Source organism: Oryx dammah, unplaced genomic scaffold (genome assembly GCF_014754425.2).
Source record: "Oryx dammah isolate SB20612 unplaced genomic scaffold, SCBI_Odam_1.1 HiC_scaffold_2, whole genome shotgun sequence".
In the NCBI taxonomy this organism is placed as follows: Eukaryota; Metazoa; Chordata; class Mammalia; order Artiodactyla; family Bovidae; genus Oryx; species Oryx dammah.
The window spans coordinates 7,723,082-7,748,418 of NW_024070186.1; the positions used below are offsets into that span (position 1 = coordinate 7,723,082).

At 41.7% G+C, this 25,337-nt stretch overlaps 1 protein-coding gene across 5 annotated transcripts in view; it reads right to left on the reverse strand.

The window, feature by feature from the left end:
* The window catches only part of DYRK1A (dual specificity tyrosine phosphorylation regulated kinase 1A), a 144,436-nt gene that overhangs the window by 37,570 nt on the left and 81,529 nt on the right, over nucleotides 1-25,337 (reverse strand). For all 5 annotated transcript variants that reach the window (XM_040264036.1, XM_040264027.1, XM_040264019.1 and 2 more), the window contains one exon: nucleotides 4,592-4,788. In XM_040264036.1, the coding sequence (XP_040119970.1) occupies nucleotides 4,592-4,711 (120 nt within the window). In that variant the 5' untranslated portion in view covers nucleotides 4,712-4,788. The remainder of the gene's footprint in view (nucleotides 1-4,591; nucleotides 4,789-25,337) is intronic.

The window sequence follows — 25,337 nt, forward strand, 5'->3', positions numbered from 1 at the left end:
AATAAATGAAATTAGCAAATAATATACCCAGTTGCAAAGCCTTCAGTTTTGTCCCCCAAATTTAACGAGAGGATTGCAGACATCCCCCTGGTCCAGGAGACACGCAGAGGCTGCCCCAAAGGGCTTCTCCACTGTACAATCAGCCTAAGGAAAAATTTCTTCTGAATGGTTCCTCCAACCTGGCCTGGTTCACAACAGGCAGACAGACCCCACGCTCTGCACAGCACCTGCCAGGAGCACAGCTGAAATCTGCTCTCGTGTCTTCAAGCTGACCAAGGAGACCCACCCTCTGCCTTAACACATCCAATGCCCCCTCCACACTCCCTCTGCCCACCCTGCACGGCACCTGCCACCACCTAATATCCTGGTATACGTTTACTGGGTTACTGGTTTTAGTTTTTTCTCCTCCTTCCACTACTGGGACAACGCCATATGGGGCAGATATAGCTGACCAATGCTGTACTCCCTCTGCCTACAACAGGAGCAGACATACTGTCTGAAACACAGTAGACATTTAATAAATATGTGATGAATAAACAAGAGAATCCATAATACCAATATCCCTATCTACAATTACACTAGCAGCTGACCACAAGTAAGTTCCAGAGAACACCTTAAAGCTAATGAAACCTTCTTTTTAAAAACTCATTTCAACCACACTCCCAACCCAAAGCTAACCCACGTCTCTTTCATCATCCAATAAGCAGTCAGGGTTCAACTGTGAGCCTCTGGCTAGATGGGGGATGGAATAGGAAACATCAACGTCCTCCAAACACAAACACAACACACCCAGAAATACTGCAACCCAGTGACCCTAGAGGGTGTGTTCACCCAATTCCTCTACCTCATCTCAAGCCTCAGCAAAGGGGTTCCCAGAGGGTCTTCCGTAACCAACAGATCCTCCAAGGCAATTACAGACATCAAGGTACCCTCAATCACCACCGCCAGTCACCCTTGGGCTGCTGTCCAGCTCTCATAACAGACACACGAGCAAAACTAGCGAGCCCCCAGGGTACTTCCAAGGGTACTTTAGTCAACCTGAGGGGCAGAGAGACACTAGATATCACACAAAGGCCTCAGAGAAACGTCTGGAGTCTTAGGAAAATGAACCCACAATAAGCAAACAGAGAAGACGGTTGTCAGGACAGAACAGGAGAGAACCCCATCCCTGCAGCATGAAGAGATGGCGCGATCGTAGTGCTTACCTAGCTGTACTCCTCTTTTTTTTTCAATGAAACAAGTGGAAATTTTATTTGAGCCAAATGTGAGGATAACAACCTGGGAACAACAACTTAAGACACCAGAACTGTCCTGCCTCTGTAGTTTCTCTTAAACCAACATTGATGTATGTGAGTGTGTGCTACGGGCTTGCCATGTCACCAAACACTGCTCTCCTCTTCCACAACTAGCCAAACTGCCGACAAGGCCACACCAATTAGCTAATTCTAAATATCTTACTTTTATGTACTCTGGCCACAGAAATTACTATTTCAGGGGTATCTGTATGTATAAACCAGATGAATTCCACCCACAAAAAACTGGCCTTTAGATAAGATTGCACTTCACTGCTTGAGATGGTGCCTTGTACACAGCAGGCACTCAAAATTCATTTCTACATGAATTTTGAAAAAACAAATTCATTTCTACAAACTAAACAACTCTTTCTTCACTAACTTTCATTGTAATTTCATGTTAAGTAACCCTATCTTCTGTTTTTCACTGCTGTGGTACAATAAGCACCAATCCAGAGTTAGGAAATAACTTGTCCAAATACATACTCAGTTATAAATCTATACTAAGACTCAAAGCATCTGATGCTTTATCCACTTCCACCTTCTCACAGTCACAAGGTCAGGAGAAGTTAATGTGGCCAGCTCCCTTCCTCCCTTCCACTGCTGGACGAAAGCCCGCGGTGTTCAGAGGAGCCAGGAGCCCCCAGCCTCCACACCACCCCAGCGTCCTCACTGAAGAGGAAGCTGCGAGCTCCCCTCCCATGGCCGCAGCTCTCTGGCTCTGGAGGCCAAAAGAAGCCTCATCCCGACACTCCTGTGTGAAGACACAGATCACTCTCTCTCGCATACACACACAAAGCAGGAGTTCACACCTGTTACAAGAGCTCAATCTTCCTTGAGAAGAGCCCACAGTGTTAAGTGCTAGGACTTCATTTAAAATTGATTTCTCCATTTATTTTATTTATGTTTCCCTTATATTTTCATATGTAGTGGAGAATGAGAAACACTATGTCCTGCCTTTTTTGCTATTTTGAGAGCTATTAATAAACCTGAATAGCATATGTAAGACATATCCAGAATACACAGTTTAAGAACCATGAAAGGTAGTCTGAAAACAGCCCAGAGAGAGACGGCATTCTGAACATCAATCACACTTGTCTACATTTACTTTTACTACATTTATCTTTTGATAAAACTGTGGTTAAACTTATATGAAATAAACTCACACAAGAAAGACTACCAGAAACAACATGTTAAGTTAGTTCCTTTCAACTTACTTGTACAATAAATCTTATTTAAAAAGCACCGATAGGATGATTAGTAAGAAACATGGAAATCAAGTAACAAAATTAGAGAACCTTAGACATAGAAAGTACTCTGGTGAATCCAGTCTAAGGTCACAATCTTACATTCAAGGAACTGAGAGAAGGTTCCAGGTGCCCTGAGTCAAGTCCCTCAATCAGCTCATGACAAGACCTGAAGTCCATATCTGATGCCCGTAGACCACACCACATCAGTGCCTTTACACTTCATTTCCTAAATGAGCTTTTAATCTGACTGCCTTTTAGGTTCCAGGATTCCTGGAGTTTGGCTGAAGTATCTGGCTAAATATTATTACTTAAAAGATGGTCTTTTTTACATCATATGAATCTTCAAAAACATTTTACAGCTTAAAATGGAAATGCTAAGTAACTTATCTCTTACTGGAAAATAACCCTCAAGATGTCGGTTGTATCTAAAAATAGGTACTTTGCTAACTAAATTACCAACTACAATCATATGAACAAACAATAACTTTAAAGGACTGGATGTTTTCCCTAGCCCTCCGTAGACGCCAAGTGTTAGAACTGAAAGAGCGCTGTATGAAAGCGGCAGCAAGCCTGGCCTGGGCCCAGGACTGCTTACAATCCTGGAGAAGGCACCAATGGGAGTTCAGGCCCTTCAGCTGTAAAGAGACTGAAAACGACGCCTGCCTGATAGGCCGATTTTGAACAAGTGGGAAAATTAATCCAAACGTACTCTGTTTCTTCAAAGTACAGTGTGAACAGATGACTGTGCTATTACTCTTTTTGGGTGTCCAAAGAATTTTCTTCTGGTATACACAACACTTTCCAATTCTGACCAACTGCTCCAATTCTTAAACATACAACTTCTCTATTTACTGTATAAAACAAATTCTTACGTCCTGCCATAATTTACCTTAGTATTTAACTGTGACTGTTATTACTCACATGCAGTGTCATTTTATAAATGTAAAGTCAGTTCAACTATGATCAAATCTTACTATAATATATACAAGAGGGTCCTCAAATAATGATGTTACTTAGGTGGGTCTATTCCAAGGTCCCAATCTTATAATCAAGGAACAGAAAGAAGGGTCCAGGTATCTGACTCGAGTCCCAGAGCCAGATCACGAGTCAGGACCTGAAGTCCACGTCTCATGACAGGCAGACCACGCCATGTTAATGCACAGTAGCCAATAGTTCATTAAAACTATGTGTTATTGAATTAGAAAAAAACACGTTTCCTCAAAAAATCCAGCGTTAGAAGTACTTTGAAATTTTCTAAGTTTTTGTTTACATTAAAAGATCTAAACAGTGACAAACCGAATTCCTAAGTACATGGGAAAACAGTCATTTTAAACACGCACATACACTCAGGAAGGAGACTTTACCAGAACTGTAGCTAGTTTAAAAAAAAAAACTCCCCAAATCAAAAAAGCAACATAGTGGATACAGTTAACTCAGGAAGATATTAAAAATACACACTTATACACACATGCATGTATGTATATACATCCAGAGGTGTCAGCATATTACATCTATTATAGCACTTTACACTATCCATCTTATGTGAAATCACTGAATCTTTAGTCTGAGTGTTAAAATGAGAAGCATGGTTAATTTACATTTTTTCTTTTTAATTTTAATGAGTTTCATATTTAATTCTATAAAAGTATACTTAAGTAATTTCAAACAGTGGGAAGTCTGCACTTTAAGTTTGCTATAATGGAATCTGACTTGTTTTCCTATAACTTACATTTTTCTACCTAAATGCTTTCCCATAAAAACAGCTTTAAAGTTTTTAAATTTTAACTAATATTCTTTATTAGAAATAACTCCCCCTTCTCACTGCAGAATGAGAAAATTTGAATTAAAGTAAAATACATAAGGAAAAAGAAAAAAAATCCAACAAACTTTCAAATACAAATTTCTCAACATCGTCTTTTCGTCAATCTGGAATCCCCCATCACATGCAAAACTGAAAAACATTAAGGAATTTCACCTATTTACTATTTTATCATTTTGAGGCATAAACTGCCATCCCAACAAATCACCAGGAATACATTGTGAACATACCTGGTTAGTTAGAGGTTGCTGAATCTGGTCAGAGTAAGATAAGGCAGAAACCTGCTGGTCACTTATGTTTGGCTGGCGACGGTCACTGTACTGATGTGAATGGGGCATCTGTCCAGCCATCTGAAGGCCAGCAGCATGGAATGAAAATGACGGTGCAAGCCGAACAGATGAAGGTTTGCATGCTGAAGTCTCTCCTCCTGCGAGAAGATAACAAGTGTGGTTTAATGGATGCACTCATATCCTGACGTTTCTATCTTTTGACCTATCTGATAACTCTTTAAAATAAGGATTTCAGGTTGTTCTATAAATATTAAAAGTCTTTAAAACGGCAAACAAGGATATGATACTCAACATAACTGCTGTACAATAAATGGTACAAAACCTAACACTGATTAAAATGAGTATATATAAGCCTGTTTCAAGAGAAAACCTTAAGCAAATCTTTCTGTAAACTAGTGGAAATAACCTTTAATATTTACTTTCACATATTAGATCTTTATCAATTAAGAACCATAAGTTGCAAAAGTAATCTCTGAATTCCTGCAAAGGGCCTGACCAACAGATCAGCTCTTTAGAAATCAATTCAAAGGAACACTGCCGAGAGTCTGCTCTGCAACTGCCAGGTGTATGGCCATCAATAACCAACATCCCCCCAAACCAGGTGGAAAACTGGTCCCAGTGGTGCTCACCACTGACACGGGTAATTAAAAGTTGAGTACACAACTCATGGCAACAAATTTCTCTGAGTCTTCCAATACAGTCCTTAGAGAACCCAGACCAGGAAAGCCTGCCACAAAAACGAACAATCGAGAATCATCCCGCAGGTAGGCTGGGACCATGGTCATGATTTTTCACAGCAGAAAAGAAAAATGAAGATTTTGTTCCTGAAAGCATTTGGCAGCTAACTAATAAAAGTTAATTTTTCTTTAGGAAATGAGAAACACTTTTCTTCTTATATTCAACCAAATTTGCAAACACAGACTAAAGCCAGAAGACAAACTGTAAAAACCTGGCCAACCAACACTGGCCCAGCATACCTGTGCTTGTCTTGCTGAGTAAACTAGCAAACTCTGACCACACCACATACCACACTGGTCAGCACTGGGGTACTTTTTCTAAAGTCAACTTGTTCTGAAACATATAATAGTGCTGGCCCCAAAGTAAAGAGCACAGATCCCTGGCCAGACTGCTGCAGTCTGCAATCTCAGCTCCACACTCACCGGCTGTGTGACCTTGCACACCTGATTTCCTGATAATAATATCTATCTCCAACAGTTGTGGTGAAGGTTAAAGTGCTTTTAATACATGGAAAGTATTGGGCTGGCCAAACCATTCTTTTAATTTTTAAGCACTGACTATATCCTATCTAAGTACTGAACACACCCTGTATAAGTACTGAATATATCCTACACAGCAAATGCCACTGTCTTCCACCCAATCAACCAGCATCAAAGCTCTGGGAGTCACAGTAGAGATCTCTTCCTCCACTGACCACCTCATGCAAATGGCAGCCCGATCCTGCTGACTGTGCCTCCTATGAAAAGTGAAAGTGAAACGTGTTACTCCCTCAGTCGTGCCCAACTCTTTGTGACCCCATGGGCTATAGCCCGCCAGACTCTTCCGTCCATGGGATTTCCCAGACAAGAATACTGGAGCGGGTTGCCATTTCCTTCTCCAGGGCATCTTCCCAACCCAGGGATTCAACCTGGGTCCCCCACATTGCAGGCGGAGTCTTTACTGCCTGAGCCAAGAGGCAGAAGAAGTCCCTCCTAAAGAACACTCACCTCTTCTTTTCATCCCCTTACTAGTCCCTCACTTAGACAATGCAGTAGATTCCTAGTAGCTCTCTCTTGGCCCATGTGCAACCCTCTATTTCTTCAGATGGCTAGAGGGACCATTTCCACAGGGTAAATCTCAAATTTACAACTCCTACTTAGCACTGCTTTTAGACCTTAGCTTCTATTTCCCTCCATTACAGCATACAGTCCTTAACTGACCCAAAGAGTAAGATTAATAAATATCTGCTAAATAAGTTAAGGATAATGTTCCTATGATGACAGGTGGGATGATTTCTCTAAACATGTCATTACTCATAATTAAAAAATAAATCCAATTATGCAGAGCAACTTTGTTCAGTTAAAAAATCTTTTTATCCTAAGGAAGTAACAGATGATGTGCACAAAGATAATTAGGGAAGAATGTTTATCTTGGTATTGTTTGCAACAGCAAAAAACTGGAAACCTAAATGTCAAATAATTGGGAGGGAGGTTAACTCTGCATGTTAAAAACATAAAACACTAGGAAGGAATATATTTAAATGAATATGAAAAGAACTGAGGTCCTTGATCTAGAAAAAACTCTTATAAATAGAGCAAACAGACTATAAGGCTCTGAATGGCAATTTAACCACTCTGGGTCCTAGTTTCCCCACCTACAGCAGTGGAATTATTGTTAACATACTAACCCTGTTCCTTTAGGCTCAGTACAAGTTTTAACTTGATACCACAGCAGACATGCAGAATAGAACCTGGTACATAACAAGCACTTAAAAAAAAAAATACTAGATTCTGCTTCTGTCATCAATGTCATTACATATTGTATTTAAACTTATTTTTTATAACATATAGAAAAATCATTAGTATACAGCTTAACCAATCATCATTAGTTGGTTAGCCAACCTTGTCCTGTGGGGACAGGAAAATAAAAACTGCCTTCATTCCAAAAATCCCTGATACCATCGTATGATCCCTCCCAATCAGTATCTAATGACCTCGTCCCCTAAAGTTACTACTACCTTGACCTCCAAAAACAGATTCATTTATGTACATGAATTTGTTTGCTTAGTATTAGGCTTATAAACTGTGGCTTGTTTGTTATCATTACTTTACCCTACTTTTGATTAACACTGGATGACTTCCACTTTCCAGATGGCTCAATAGGTAAAGAATCCACCTGCAATGCAGAAGACACAGGAGACACAGCTTTGATCCCAGGATCAGGAAGATCCCCTGGAGGAGGGCACAGCAAGCCACTCCAGTATTCTTGCCTGGAGAATCCCCATGGACAGAGGAGCCTGGTGGGCTACAGTCCATGGGGTCTCAGAGCTGGGCACGACTGCTTGAAGCAACTTAGCTCACACATTTCCAGTTCAGAGCTATTATAAACATGGCTACTAGGAAGTGACTGCTTTTTGGTATACAAAGAGATGTTGTCCTATTGGTTTTTTCTTCAATTTTTGTTTAATCAATCTCTTTTTTCCCTAGCAGTTAATGAAAATTTCCTGTGCTCCACTCCTTCACTAACACTTGGAATCATCAGTATTTCTAATTTCAGCCGTGAAAGTAGGTGTGTATTCCACTGTGATTTTAATGTGCATTTTCCTCCTGCCTATGAGCATCTTCTCATTTATCAGTCACTTGGATATCCACTTACATGAAAAGCCCATTCAGATTGCTTTTTGATTTTTCTATCAAGAGTCATTTTCTTACAGATTTCTGAAATTTTTTAAAATTACATTTTTAACATATTTTGGATATAAGCCCCTTACTGGCTAGCTATATATAGATGGTTTGTATTGTCTCTCTCTTAATGGTATTTTTTGATGAACACCATCTCTTACTGTTAGCAACTTTTGGTTTAAAATTAGTATGCTTGGTGTCTAAGCAATCTTTCCTTATACCAAAGTCATGAAGAATTCCCATGTTATCTTCCAGAAGTCGAGTTTTATCCCTCACATCTAGAGATGTGCATTGCTCCTGGATCTGATTTCTGTGAGTCTGTAACAGCAATCAAGTTTCATTCCCTCCCCAGTGGATATCCAATTAACCCAGAAGCAATGATTAACGACAAACTTTCCCAGTGCCCTGTGTTGTCATATTTTCTTAATTCACATATTCATACATGTGTTTTGGATTCTTTGTTTCGTTCTGCTGGATAAAGACTTACCTAGAATTCTTACATCTATGTGTAAGAACGAGAGATTGCCTAAATCATGGTAGCTTCAGAAGTTTTAATATCTAGCAGAGAATTTTGTTCTTCTTCAAGAATGTTTAGGCTATTCTTAGCCCTTTGTGCGTCTATGTTTTCAAGTTAGCTCATCAAATTCACCAAAACAAATGCACGCTGGTTTCGGTTGACACTGCGTCGCCTGGAAGAGTGCTCTGTACAGTAGTCACAGTCCCTTCACCTAAAACTGGTTAACAAGGCCTTCACTTTCCTCTTTGTAATCAGTCTAATCAAAGGCTTATTCATTATATTAAGTATATTCTTTTACGTGTATTTTCTATTTTTGCATGTACCTTGTTCTATCAGTTAGCAAGAGAGGTGTATTAAAAATCTCCCATATAGGTTATATATTGGGTCACATAAAGTCGTTACACCTTCCTGATGAACAAGGCCTTCTGTCATTATAAGCTGCCCCTCTTTCCTTCCAGTAATGCTTTTCACCTTGTCTGATATGACAACAGTATGACACAACAAGCCTTCTCTTAATCTGTACATGCTGTCTTTTGTCCATCCTTTTACTTTCAACCTATTTCCTTAAATCTTAGGTTTGTTTCTTGTCAACAGGCTTCTGTGGTGGCTTGACTGGTAACGAATCCCCAGGGAGAGATCCCTGGGTTGGGAAGATTCCCTGGAGAAGGGAAAGGCTACCCACCCCGGTATGCTGGCCTGGAGAACGCCATGGACTATACAGTTGGAGAGTCAAAGAGTCAGACACAACTGACTAGCCTTCCCTGATAGCTCAGCTGGTAAAGAATCCGCCTGCAATGCAGGAGACCCCAGTTCAATTCCTGTGTCAGGAAGATCCCCTGGAGAAAGGATAGGCTACCCACTCCAGTATTCTTGGACTTCCCTTGTGGCTCAGTTGGTAAAGAATCTGCCTGCAATGCAGGAGACCTGGGTTCGACCCATGGGTTGGGACGATTCCCTGGAGAAGGGAAAGGCTACGCACTCCAGTATTCCTGCCTGGAGAATCCTACGCACAGAGGAACCTGGTGTGCTACAGTCCACGGGGTCACAAAAGTGGGACATGACAGTGTGGATTATACATCCTTCACTCATCAAAATCTAATTACTCCTTTACTTCTATAAACTATTGTTGACTTGCATAGATATACAAACACACACACACAACCACAAGACAGTGACGAATCACCCAGTGTGAGCAGAACCAGACTCAAGCATTTTGAGGGTCAGATTGGTAATTTTTCGACATCCAGATAGCCATGAGGGAAATACCCAAGAAAGGGACAGCTGCTGCATGATTATCACTGCTACCTGCCTACAAAACTATCAGCCTACAACACTTGTTTCACTTTCTTAATCTAGATCCAGTGAACTGCACGCATCAAATTCAACAAGCGTTTACTGAGGGTTAACTGAGCCACTGTTCTGTGGGGTGACAACGCCACTCATGATCTGAGACAGCACATCTCGAACTTTAATGTGCTTCAAATCACCTTTAAGGCTTGTTTTGTTAAAACTGCAAATTCGGGTTCAAGAGACTAGAGCAAGGCTTGAGAGTCCACATCTCTAACAAGACACCAGATTCTGCTTTGAATAGCAACTGAAAACATCTAACTGCTCATCTTAATAAAAGAAAGCTATTTCCAACTCATGCAAGTAGCAGATAATCCCAAAATAGGCAATATTCTGGCTATGCAATACACCATAAGGCTTTTCCCTCTAACAGATTTTGGGGTTTGTGGGTTTACTAACATATTCCTGTCCGTAAGGATGGTATGGAAGGTGACAAAGAATCTGCTGTTCCTTTAAAAACTTGCTGTAGTAATCTAAATGTGGATCAACAAGAAGTAACTATGTTTCTCAGTTGTGGGGTTTTTTAAAAAGCTACTAAATATTTATGATGAAACCTACTGTAACTACCTGGTAACATTACTAGTTATTTAGTGAAGTAAAAGGAAACTTAAGCTTCTAGCACTAAGGCCGCATGAATAGGTATGCCCGCCACACGCTCACTGTCTCCTTTCTTAGCTCAACTGCCAGAAAGAGACTCGTTTGGTTTCCTCTCACAATGTCAGGAAGTATTTAAGGTGTTCACTTAATCATTCCCCTCCTATAATAAGACCCAAGAAGATGAGCTAATGTGGGAATTTCTTGTCAACCTGATTTTATAACCAAGCAAATCATCACGGCAACTTTCCATCTTCCCTTTTAATTCAAATGTTAATGAGAAAGAAGACTCAGTTTATCCTATAACAGAGATGACGACAATAAAGATTAGGTTGAACTACATGAAACTGCTGATGTTAGAGCTCATTTGGCGTACAAAACAGCACTTCAGGAGATATGGTATAACCTGCATCTGCCATGATATGTAACCCTTACTCAACTAAATTAAAAATCATTTATAATAATATTTTAGCCTGAGAACATTATCATAACACGTTGCAATAGCAGATATTTTAATTTAATACAAAAATTTATGAAACAATTCAAAATTATCTTCAAAACCATTACGTGGAGTTCAATTCCAAAATAATGTTTTAAATTGCTGCCAAATAATATAAAAGGCAAGTTGGAGAGAAGTATGCACTGCAAGGTCCTATCTTCATTTTTTAATATTGTTCTGGATCCTTTTTACCATGAGCATATTTTTGTAACTTTTTAAAGTTCATAAAAACACTATTGGTAAATGAATGTGAACGCTCATGCTCAGTCACGTCCGACTCTTTTGAGACCCCACGGGCTGTAGCTCACCAGGCTCCTCTGTCCGTGGGATTCTCCAGAAGAATACTGAAGTCGGTTGTCATTTCTTCCTCCAGGGACATTTTTAAGGTTCATAAAAATGTTGCTGATAAATAGTTTACTAAAAAATAAAGGAGCTTCCTCACTATGGTCTAACAAGAAACGGTAATAGCTAGAGCTCTAGTAGAGATTAGCACTGATTCTAGAGAAACATTTCATGAACAGATCTGAGAGACTGGGAGAGGGCAAAACAGAGGCAGAGACAGACATAGAGGAAATACCAAATAAAAAAGCCTGGGAGAAAACCCTGAGTGGAAATCACACCCAGTTTAACTATCTCTGATATGAGACCCACATGCAGCATCACTTGCAGCTAACCTGAAACTTTGTTATTAGTATACTGATAGGGGACTATCCTTGTGATGGTACTAATCCAGATTGGATTTTAAAGAGATGGAACAATATAAAAGAACAAAAATAAATGAAAATAATTCAAGTTAATTAAAACTAAGACATTCAAATACAGAAATTTTTATGAAGCCAAGTCTCCAGAATTCCTTTAGAAATGAGGGAAGGGCAACCAAGCTTATGTGGGAAGAAACCACCTCCAAAGTTCCTAGCAACATGACATACCCATAACAAAAGAGAAGAAAAACCAGCCAGTTGGACTTTGAATGATAGCTGAAAAGAAAGGTACACAATTAAGAGGGTACCTGAGTGGAAGTCCACAAGTAAGACACCATTAGTACCAAGAACAGCGCCTGAGACACGGCCTGAATTCAGGAAATATCTGTTCTGTGCAAGAAAGAATTGAATGCATCAGGAATATTTAGAATGTGAAGAAATGGTTCAAAAAGGGAGGGAGAAAGCTGAAGGGGGCTAAGAATGAAAGAAGCATTTTTAAAATGAGGGGCTCATGAGCCTGAAATAAAGAACAGTCTGATTGGAGCACAGGCTATAGTCAATTTCTGACCATTTCCCTTACTCACTTTTACATCCCCAGCACATACCAAAGTGCCTGCCTCCACAGTCAGTGTTAAATAAATATATATGAAGGTGAAACTATGTTATGATTCTGTAAATTATCTCATTTTAAGAACAAATGAACGGATTTATTACCCTCTAGTTAGTAGCCAAAATATATCACCACAGAATGCATGCGTACGTGTACAAACACACACAATACCCTACTAGCCAAAAAAGCATATTCAGTTGTCTACAAACAAGATGAAACCACCTGGGTTTATTAGTCTGAGACATTAAGTAAATCTTGTATTAAACTGTTAAGAATAACAACTGCATAAGAATAAAAACATTTCTTTTTAAAGCCCGTAGTATCAGATTTTCACTTCTGACTATTTTAGATAGAGTGCCTGATACTGAACTACCTCGCTCACAGCAAACCACTAACGAAACTGGTCAAACATATGAAACAGCTTGTTTTCAGACAGTGGACAACAGGTTGCACAGAACTGTGATTGCGGAGAAAAGGGAGACAAGCTTGGTGAGCCGCACAGTCACCTTGGCTTTCTTTCTATCTGAAGACAACTCCCAGAGCACAGGGTGGGGATGGGGAGCCCAGAGCACAGGATCCTGCTCAGCTGAGGAACCGGACCTGAGGGCTCAAGACTACGAGAGCTCAAGACACGGCACGCGACATCTGTCACGCAGGTAGGAGAAGTAAGGGAGCGATGCAGAGAAGGAGCCCCATGAATCGACATGTAGGATCCCCTCGGCTCCGTGGCCACATACCAACTGCACAGCCTTCAGGGGAAGGTCCGTGAGGCCGCGCAGAGAGCAAAGGCTGATGGCTAGCAGACAAGTGACAACTACTACAACTCACACTTGGAACTACGAGCACTTGTTCCAATCACTTAAGAGTGGAAAAGCCCCAATACACACTGCACAGAGACCCCGGAAAGCCTCTACTTCAGGGGGAGATCTGTACTAGCCCTACTAAAAGGCTGAAACAAACCTCCAAGGATCAAGATGATCAACAAGCAAACTGCCTATTCAGGACAAAATTCAGCCCTTCTTAAAATCAGGACAACAAAACCCAGAGAGGCTCAGCAGCCTAGCAGTCTTAAAGACACCTACATCCAACCAAAAGTCACTGGGCACACAGAGAGGCAGGGAAATGTAGTCTGGACTCAAGAAGGAAAAAACTTCATCAATGGACCCAGAAATAATAGAAACAATGAAATCAGCAGACAAAAAATGATCAGAAATCTTTTAAAATATAAAGGAAATTATGGACAAAAGAAGAAAACAACAAATCTTAACAGGTAAGTGGAAACTATAAAAGGAAACCAAAAAAAAAAAAAATTCTAGAAATGAAAAATGTTTGAAGTGAAAAATTCACTGAATGGATCTAATAGCAAATAGCAATTAAACACTGCTGGAGCCGGGGGGGCGGGGCGGGGGGGGTGTGAATCAGCGAATTTTAAAAAGAGGAGTATAAATTAACCAAACTGAAAATAAGTACAGAATATAACAGAAAAAATATAAACAATGCATCCAAAACCTATAGAACTCAATCAAGCTAGTGATCCTGTTTGGAGGACGTATCAAAGGGAAGGATAAAGAAACTGGAAAAGAAAAATTTATGAACACATAAAAGTCAAAAGTCTTCCAAATTCAATTAAAAGAATCAACCCACAGATCCAAACTCAATGAACCCCAAGCAGCATAAACACATACACACACCACTGAGGCATTAGAGCAAATTTCTGAAAACCAACAGAAAGAAAAAAAATTTAAGCAGCCAGAAAGTGGGGGAAATACCCATTTACACACAAGAAAACCACTGACTTCTCATCAGAAACCATGAACACCAGAAAAGAGTAAAGCAACATCTTAGAAAAAAGACCTTTAACCTGCAATTCTATACCCAATGAAAACACCCTTCAAAAATGAAGGCAAAACACTTTTTCAGACTGTCAACAACCTAACTTGCACTCCAAAAGTGTTCACAGTTCACAGACGGAAAATGATTCCAGAAAGAAACTGTGATCTACACAATGGAATTAAGACGAGAAATATGCAGCTAAAATAGTGAAGAGATTTCCCTAAATGTTTTTAAGAGATAATGTAAATTTTTTAGTTCTTTAAAAAAACTTTTGTTTAAAGCAAAAATAACAATGTATTGTAAAGTATGTAGCATATATAAAAGTAAAACATGACAACCATAAGACCAAGGACAGAAGAGATAAATTGGAAGTATAAGACACTCAACCTAAGGATCCATGTCATACACCCTCAAGCAACCACTGAAAAAGATGGATGGATGGACAGAGAGACAAAAGATTCTCAACTAGATCACAGAAAATCTTACTTAGCCCTTCAGTAAATGGCCCTTAAACCCTTTCAATTACAAAAGGCAAATCACATTTTTATAGCTGAAAAGGTCTTCTCAATAATAGCATCTGGAACACAAAAAGGATTAAAATAATCACTCAAGATACAGCTGAACTCTAGAATTATTATAATGTACACAGTATAACATGTAACACGGGTAAATTTATGTTTTTTCCAATATTCTAAAATTATAAATTTATTTTTAAATAGTCAAAATAAAGCAGGTAATACCACCTGGTTATTTTATGGGTTATCAGCAGCTATAAAAATTCCAAGTGGAAAAACAAATCTCTTTTTTCTTATAGTATTCACTAAATAAAAATGTTTACTCAGTAATAAGCCCATTTAAACTAAAAATTTCCCGCTTTGGTAGGAAACCAAAAGTGTCAAGCAGCCTTTGTGCCCTTAAAGTCTAGAAACAGGGGATGGGGCTGAAACAAAAAACAAGTAAAACAGACATACACAATGTCTCCAGAGGAATTTACAAGCGCGATTACACCCTTCCAGGGATCGACTCCCGTCACCCGAACAAAGGGAAGATCAGGGATTCTCTAGCTCAGCCTGGTGCTACTGGCGACTGACACCGGATTAGAAGCCAGAGGCTCCTTCTAGTGCAACAATGTTCCTGAAATGCACGCTCACCTGCCCTCCACCAGCTGTTCACCATGGAAGCCCTAGGACCCAGACCCTGTCAGCGCGCAGCAGTAAGTAAAGTCACTCAGTCGTGTCCGACTCCTTGTGACCCCATGGAGTGCAGCCCACCAGGCTCCTCAGTCCATGGGATTCTCTAGGCAAGAATACTGGAGTGGGTTGCCATTTCCCTTCTCCGGGGCAGCGCGCAGCAGACACACTGCTTAAAGCGTAACTGCGGCCTGACCCACTCACCCTGCAGTACACTAAGGGCACAGACTCCCACAGATTCATAAATGCAAAGCTGCCACTAGGAGATTCAGAAATGCCAAGACACAAATAAAAGATTATTATGCTGCAATAAATTAAACATCCAAGCTGCTGAATTTTAGGTATAATTAACTGGCAATTGATTGTAAATGACTGCAACGAAACTTTAAAAACTGAAAACTAAAACTTTACTAGCAAAGTTACATGCTAAAGAAAGCAACAATCAAAACTATGGCCCCTTGTACAAAATGCTCACAAACATGCTTTTGAGGCAAATTAAGGTTGAGGTAAATACATTAAAAAAAAAAAAAAAAAGGTTTATCTTCACAATGGTAGAGAAATGATTCTTGTTGGCTTACAACTGTTTCAAATCTATACAGCCTCTAACCTGTTCCCTCCACCCTACTTCAGTCCTCTGGGGAAACCAAAAGCAAGCTCGTTTCTGGTAGTTTAATTTTAGATGTTGTTTCACCAGACAGCCCTGCAGAGGGGCAGAACAGGACGCCTTGTGAAAGAGCAGAACCCAGATCTCTGTACAGGGAACAGCGCTGAGACAACAGCTGCCCCGGGGCCTTTCCCAACCATATCCGTGTCTCAACACAAAACAGTGCCACACACAAACAGAGGACCTCACTCACATAGAGCTCCTTCTAGCCATAGTATGAGAATAACATGATTTATTCAGCAGGTAACTCGTCAGGCTGAATGAGACCAAGCTCCTGTTAAAAAAGAAACACTCTACTATTACTTGAGAATATATTTCCAGAGTCATGAAGATCTACACGGGACAGTGCTGCTGCTCCAGCAGGCATCTGCATTCATGCTGATGAAAGTGAACAAATAACACGTCCCACCTGCAAGCGCTTGGATGAATGCTCAAAAGTTGTGGAGCTGAAGGATTTACACGTTAACTGAAGTCATTTGGCCTTCAGTAAAATTAACTTTCATAAATAAGTAAAGATACCTAAAGTTTTACAAAAATGATGCAAGTCATCCAAACTGACAAACTCTACACAAGTTGTAATCAAGAAACACTTCTTTCAAACAAGCTAAGAAATGATCATTCAGTTAGACAGTAAGTCAGATTTGAGAATCCAGCGTGTCCTCCGATGACAGCGATCAAGGCTGGACAGCTGTCCTCATGTGCATACCCACCAGGTGACATATGCTTATTTACAGTTTAGCAAATACAATCACCTGAGACAGGGTTAGCGGCAGCTGACAACGCAGGGAAAAGTTATATTCCGCCTAGCTAGCGGTAACGTGACCTGTGCACTCAATGAAAGCCACACCCCATTATTCCCAGTCAGGAGCTGGGGTTTTTGTTCACCCCCTCCTCAGCTCAGAGTCATCGTGGGACAGGTCAAGAACACTGACACCGTTGCTCATAACCACCTCTGTGAAGCCCCGTGGTCCTGGGCTCTGCTTTCCAGATCTCCAACACCTCCATTACAGGCAAATGTAACAAACTCATTTATGAAACAGGGAAAATGAAGATATACCTGGAAAGCCCAGCTTGCTCCACAGAAATACACTGAATTAAAATTGAAGACTTCCTCTCGCTTGCCTCAACACCTGCACGCACGCAGTATGGTAACAAATAAGTCAGGTTCCTCATACGTGAAATGAGATGGTTCGTCATCGTGTCCAGTCACGTAAATGCAAAGCATTCCTTCCCTTGTAAAATGCCATGGATTTGAAATGTTACACAGATCACAGACAGAGGGAAGAAAAGGCTGTGCTCAAAAGTCTTCTGTTTAGAGCTTAAATGACACATTTTAATAAATGGTGGTTAGATACATAGCAAAATACTTTTTTAAAAAAACTTTAAATCTTTTATATACACACACACAATATATGACTATGTTCACACAAATAAAACCTGAATTACCCAAAGATGCTCCCTCCCCAACCCCGTTTCAGTCTTTTTCTTGAGCTCTCTTGACTGCAATTTTGCCAGGGCCCATACACACTACGGTTGCCTTCCAGAAACCTGGATATACAAAAGGAAGAGAGACGATATATTACAACCCATGGACAAGTTGAAATATTACAAAGCTGTTAAAAAGCTGAACACTGACGCTCAGCTGCCCTGCCCTCCAGCAAGAAGAACCAGACACAGAACACGGCAGCGAGGAGCGCAACACTGGCAGAGACGCCACCGACCACCAGCTGCCGCCACCTCCAGCTGCGCCACGACCATGCCGCTATAACGAGCTGCAGGGACACTGACCCTCTTTGGAAGGAAAGCAGCCCCAAGCCTTCCCTCATCTGTGCCTCTGCCTTCTCCCAGAACACGCAGCAACAGCAGCTGAGAGGGGGAAAAAACACACCACACACGCACACTTTCTAAAACCTCTTCCCTCTCCGATGCTAGGCAGAAAAGGGGAGAGCCATACACATACTCCTCTCCTCACTCTTTTTTAGTTCTAGCTAGACAGCTGTTAAACATACAAGATATTTTTAAATCTAGCTAAGTACTTGGTTGGGTACCTATATTGAATTGCAGCATAATACTTAAAATTATCCAGTGAGGCAATCATTTGGCTTTGTGATTCCAATTAAAACACTGTATATTTACGGGGATTTTCCATTACCAAATGCCCAAAAGGCAAGATATTCATCTGACCAAAGACACTGTCAAAAGTTAAGCACTGAGCAACTTGTTAACAGAGGTTATAAAATGTAATCAAATATAAAAAAGTAACCCTTCATTAAAAGTATATTTATGCAGTAAATAAATACATCACTTTAAATCTCATCAGTAGTTTTCCCTCTTCCATATCCACTGTGTTTAAAATTTGCATCTGAGTTCCATGTCAAATAAAAACAGTCTGGAAAATGTTATTGTCCAAAATGTTATACAATATGTTTAAATATATAAAGCTAATGATATAATTAATAAAACTAAAATCTCCCCCACCCCCCAGAAAAAGTCAAGCAAAAAATGCAGTTCTCACAAACCACCAATAAGCATATGGGAAAAGCTTCAAACTCACTCAAATCAATAAATCAACAAATAACAATGAGATTACATGATCTACCTCTCAAACAGTTACATTTTTCCAAACCCAACATGATACCCTAGCAATAACAGTACAATCAAGCAGGTTTCAATGGCCCTTTACCAGAATGCTGTCAGCAGTTTCTCACAACTAAAGAAACAGTAAAAAATAGTAACTACATTCATTCAGCTCTTCTTCCAACGCCAAACTTGCCCCAGTATGCTTCAGATCCACGCGAGCTCCGTGAATTGGGTGACTTTACTGCAGCCTCTGTTACCCTTCGCACAGAAAGAACCTGAAGCCCAGCAGCTCGCGGGGCCTTAAGCGCGGGCCCCTGCTCGCTCTGGTCGCTAGGAACAACCCGGGATCGGCAGGGTCCTCTCCCGACCACAATCCAGGCCTCGGAGACCGAGGAGCAGGCAAGCGCTGGAGAGGCACGAGAGACCCCGCCTGCAAAAGCAGCCTGCCGGGTCCTCGCACAGGAGCGAAGACAAACGGGCCGGGCAGGAAGCAGACGGGCTGGAAACGGCACCCTGCCTGAGCATGTCCCTGACTGAGTCCACGTCAAGAGACAAACCAGTGCCTGTGGCCGGAAGGGAGGGCAGTTTAAAAGGAATCTAGGAGAAACAGATAAACGTCATGTCAAACTTTACAAACACCTTTTAAGAAAGCCAGTTCCCCAGTCCCCACAGGTTTTGTGAGGCGCTCATGAAGACCCTTGAAGAAGATGAGGCGGGCAGCGGGCACTGTCCACCCCAGGCCGCACCTGCAGTGCCCACCCCAGGGGGCAGGGGGCTCCCCAGGCTCCAGCCCTGCCTGCTAGGCACACCCTCCACTCCTCACTCTGTGGCTTGGCCTGCCCACCACCCTTCCGAACCACCACTCAAATGTCCCTTCAAGCTTGGCCAGAGAATACAGATGAGGGGGGCTGATGGACAAAAGGCAGGCTGGACCAGGGTCTTGCTGCCAAGCAAGAGACGGGATCTGTAAACCAGGGAAGAGGCGGCCAGGAGGGATGCACTCCAGCTGTTTTCACCTACAGCAAGGAACACTTAGCAGGGTCTGGATTCAATTCTACCACTTATTACCTAGCTACTGAGTGGATAATTCAATCTGTGCATCCCTTTCCATCTGCAGAATGGGTTAGTAACAGTGCTTGACCCTCAAGACTATGATGAAAATTAAAGACTTAAATTAAAACGGTTCCGGGCACACGGTAAGAGCTCAAAAAGTGCTCTATTGCTCAAGCTCATCACAGCCTAATGATGTGCAAGACCGATGGAAGCAGAAAACCTCAAGCAGAGAGTAACTAGGGGCTCATTGCAACCATCTGAGCAAAGGACTAAGGGAGTCTCTAGGAGGCTATTGTCGAAAATGGAAAGGAAGACGCCAGAACAGGCACCGTGAGACAGAAATGACAGGACTTAAAACTTATGTAAATATGGAAGATGAGAGACAAGTTGGTTTCAAAACCGACTCCAAGGTTTCGAGCCTCGGTGACTTGGGAAACAGTGGTGACTGGGAACGTCTGAAAAGGGCACTAGCTGAGTGAGGGTACCTCCTTAAAGGCAGTGTGACTTGATCCAAGACTGCTGCCTCGTAATTTCAGCAGTGCTCACGCTATCACACGCTTGACAGTTACACTTCGCTGAAAACAGAAAGGAAAAAAGGTACAAAAACAATAAAAGGAAAAGGAAATGGGCATAGCAGAGGAGGAAAACAAAAACCGACAAGGGGAGGAAGAGCCCAGGGTTCTGGTCCAGGTTCCGAGGTGAACCACGTGACAACGGGGAAAACGCACCACCTGGACCGACAGCCACTCCGTCCAACACACCCCCCCGTGTCACACACAGAGGGGGCTCACACCATCCACGTGGGGCTTCTTCAAAATACACGTATCACTCTCCTTTCTTTCCCGTCTCTGAAGCATCTTCCTAGAGCGTCTCTGTTTCTGACAGGTCTGAACCCAAGCTGCTCTGGAGACTTGGGCAGAATAAAACGTTGAACATGGTGACCAACCACCGCCCCAGTCACTTCCAGCCTCGACATGGCATTTGCCTGAGCAGACCTCTGCCAGGAGCCAGCACAGGAGATCCCACCCATGACAAGGTCATGCGAAGAGACCTGATGGGCAAGGCGAATCAGGTCTCAAGGGGTCCTCTGCCTGAGCATCTACCCCAAAACCAAAATCTGTCTGTTTACTGTCTGCTATACTATACTCTTCTGACATTACATGGGGGCTATCCCCGAACACCTTTCTCTGGAAAAAGTTTACTTAGAGCTCCAACTGGTTTCCTGCATATGAAAGGAGTGTCTCAGCTCAAATCCCTCTGATGGCTCTCTAACTTGCCTGACAGTTGGAGACTTTTACAACTTGTGATTGTTTACGGGCCCCCAACCGCGAGAGGCATGAAGCTTAAAACATCTTAAAGATATAGAGCCTTTTAGAGCTAAGAATTAGTTTGGTGAAGGGTTTCTTTGTTGAGTTAATGTTTGCTGCCAGGCCTCCATATCCTTTATCTTTTAGGCACCTAGGAGGATATTAATCAATGTAAATGGGATGCAGAAATAGGAATATAGTAATTTTGATGTTAGCAATACTAGACTTTTGAGTTAACGAATTTTCTCTTTGTTATAAATCACTGTACTCTTCTTTCTTTGTTATAAATTGTTGTGTCCTTGCTATGTAAGAATGTAACTTTATTTAGTGCTTTCTGAGAGTGGCACCAGACTTTGGGAAGAACAACACTATTAAGGCAAATAAGTCTTCTGGTTGACAGACCCTCATCAGAAAAGGGCCGTAAAATGCTAATTGGCCCTCTGGCCAGAAGATGATGTAAATCACCCAAGACTTGTGTATACAGCTAGGTATGCAGAGAGAAAGCCTGGTCTCGATAAAGAGTCAGGGCTGCTGACGCTGCATTATTTTGTATTATCCATTGATCTCTATGTACAACCAAAAGTATAAAAAGCTTTTCCGAACAATAAAGGATGGGCCAGTCACTGGAAAGACTGGTTTCCCCCGTGTCGAATCTCTCTCTCTCTCTCTCTCCCCCTCTCCCTCCCTCTCCTTTTCAGGCTGAATTCCCATCTGGGGCGTGGAGGCTCTCCCGAGTCTACTTACTTGCCCTGGCTTCTAAGACCCACGCGAGAGGGAACCCAAGGCGGGACACCGTCCACTATTCAAGTGGGCTCCAAGTGGCCTAACATAGACAGTGCAAGTTCCTTGTCTTGGAACTTTACTGGTTTTCCATGTGAACCAAGTTATTCAGCCTCTTTTCTCCACTAAAATTTCCTACTACACTATTTTTTCCTAATCTCTCTTTATATTTCTAAATAAGTAAGTTTTTCCTCGCCACACCGTTCCCTCTTCAAATTACCCTGGATCCACCGGGGCTGGACCCTGGCAGACCTCAGTCAAGCACTCACAACAGTCCCCAAACCAAGGAGGGCTTGCATCTCCCAGTCTGACCAGGACCACGAGCATGCCCTGTTCCACTGCGCCTCGCACATATTGTGGGTTTTACTAACTGAAGGCTTGTGGCAACCCCAGTCAAGCAAGTCTATCAGTGTCATTTTTCCAACATCATTTGCTCATTCCATGGCTCTATATCACCTTGTGGTAACTCTTACAATATTTCAAGCTTTTTCAATATTACTACATTTGTTGTGGTGATCTGTGACCTCTGACATCACTACTGTAATTGGGGGGTTTTGTATTTTATTTTTTAAATCAAGGTATGCACTTTTTAAAAAGACATAATGCTGCTGCACACTTAACAGATAACAGTATAGTATAAACGCAACTCTTATACGCACTGAAAAACTAAAAACTGTGCAATTCACTTTACTGTGGTGGTCTGGAATCAAGCCCACAAGACCTCTGAAGGTGTCTGTGCATATTTCTCTCTATGTATGAGGAGTATCCACCACACTACGGTCCAAAGCATGCTCCCAATCTTCAACACCAGTTTCCTGTCCTTAAAGTCACCTAGGTTTTCCAGAGTGTGTGTAATCTTAACTTCTAAGGTATTTTAAAGAGATTTTTTTTTAATCACTGTACAACACTCAGGATAATAACTGGATATATTATCCCAAGTAAGATTAAAAAAATTTTTTTTAGTTAGAAGAGTTGCTGTTTTCCATTAATTCTATGGGTATATTCATGATTTCTAATTACGGTACTTTTAAAAATGGTCTTTAAAAGTATTATGTACAACATCAGCTCCTGAAAACATGAGGTCATAACCTTAAACATCTGTGTTAAATTTCTCTGCCTCACTTTGAACAGATTCATGACATCAAATGATCTTCATGAGCATCCCAAACAACTACTGAGAGAGGCTTACGCATCATCCTCAAAGAGACCTCGATTACTCAAAATAAAGCCATGAGCAGTTGACGGCATGCGCCCCAGCAGAGGAGATAGTGTAAAAGACTGGTTAAGGACTCAAATATGTAAGGACTGAAAACTATGTCTGGGAAAATTATTTTACATTCAGACATGTACAGTACAAAAAATGTTTTCAACTTCAAATATAACCACAATGCTAAAAAACTAGATTTAATTTTAACACATTAAACATTTCTTTTTTTAGTTGAATGACACACCAAAGTAAAAATGTTGATACATGCCAATAACACTTTTCCCACTTCCCACCTATAAAGATGTTTTCATTTACCTTTCCTTCTTTAATTAAAAATAATTTTTAATTGAGGTATACTTGACATTCCCCTGGAGAAGGAAGATGGTGACCCACTCCCATATTCTTGCCAGGAAAATCCCAAGGATACAGGAGCCTGGTGGGCTACAGTTCTAGGGTCACAAAGAGTTGGACATGACTGAAAACTAAATGACAAAACTACTTGGCATACAGCATTTCATTTGTCTAATGATTCGATTCTTTCTTCTTTTACATCTTTAGGGAAACCACTCTTAAGGTTAAGTAACTCTCAACAATCGAATGCCTAAAATGAGAGCAAGGACAGTTATAACACAATTTCAATTAGAAGTTTATGCTAACCTAAGTGGATCTGGGTTTCTTACAATATCACTGAAGAACATACCTCTTCAGAGGAGCTTAAAATAACAGCCCTTCCCTCCTTCCTCCAGGGGCTGCCAGAGCCCATCCCCAACCACCCTCGGGCCGTCCTCCGGGGAACTGCCTCCATCGAAGAGCCCCTCTCTCTCCTACCATCATCCACCTCTCCCTTCCAGTTCTGTCCAGCATATAAACAGGCTCTATTTCCTCACTGTTAAAATCCTTCCTGGATTCTTCATTCCCTCTTCATGATCAGTCTATCTTCTCTTTCAGTCAATGAATATTTACTGAGCCCCTACTATGCTCTACAGCTAAGCTGTCCAACACGGCAGCCACTAGTCACAGACAGCTACTCAGGGCCTGAAATGCAGCTGGGGGGGAACCAAGATGGGCTGTAAATGTGTAAGATATAATATTTCAAGGACGGAGCACAGAATAATAGAATGTAAACTATCTCAATAATTTTTAACTTTAACATAATATTTTTCAGATGTATTTGGTAAAATAAAACATTTTACCAAGCTTTACATTAATGTTTTTTTTTTTCCTATTTTTTTAGATGGTGACTCCTAGAAACTTAAATTACATGACAGGCTTATACTCTACTGGACAGCACTGTTCTAGATAAAGTCCTCAGCATTAAGGACATAAACATGAAAACAAAGGGCAAAGTCTCTGTCTTCCTAGAGTCTGCATCTGATTGCTGGTGCAGGGAAGGTAGCAGTCCTCAGACAGTAAGTGAACCCCGTAATATCAGAAAAAATGTCAGATTCGTGTTCTGAAGGAAATGAGACAAGGAAAAGAGAAACTGGATGTGGCAGGGAGCTGTGTCTGCTCTCCACTTCCCATCCCTCACACCAGAGGAAAGGCAACCGCGTTTCCCCCCAGCCCACAGCAGACTGGCAGTAGCCGCGTGGGGTGCAGTAGTCACACAGCACAGAAAGCTCTGGGCCAGCCAGAACCTGGTCAGAAGGCGCGCTATGTCTGCCCAGGCTGGAGCAGACTGGGCTGCCAAGTGCGACCCCACCCCGGAGGCTGTGCACCCGCATCCATCTACTCAAGCTGGAGACCAGAGGCCTCACGCTCCCATTTCCACCTCTCATTTCCACCTGTGCACACACAATCCAACTACATTCTAGAACTCTGGCCTCAGGAATGTCTCACAAACTCATATGCTTATTGCTTTACTCTTTGTTAAGATCTTATTTCTTCAGCAAGTGTTGGGGGGAAGGGGGATCCTACAGCAGTACCTGCACCTTCTCATCACTGCTGTCAAATCACTTCCTTAAAAAAGGTCCAAGATCAACACCTTGAGACATCAGAGCGCCCAGGTCTCTCATCCTATCTCCCACCACCCCCTTCATCCCACCCTCCCACTACACATCCTTCCTCTGAGTTGTACCAACAGTGTCTGAGCAGGAGTGGGCCCTCTGTCTGGAGTACTCTCTTTTCTCCTCTTTCCTGCTCCTTGAGGAACTCTTGAGGGGTTCCCTGGTGGCTCCGCTGGTAAAGAATCTGCCTGCAATGTGGGAGACCTGGGTTCGATCCCTGGGTTGGGAAGGTCCCCTGGAGAAGGGAATGGCAACCCACTCCAGTATTCTGGCCTGGAGAATTGGGGTTGCAAAGAAGCAGACACGACTGGACGACTTCCACTTGAAATCTTGAACTCAGCCTTCAAACCCTGGTCTCACGTCACCTGCTCTTAGGAATGTCCCCAGAGCCTTGCAGCAA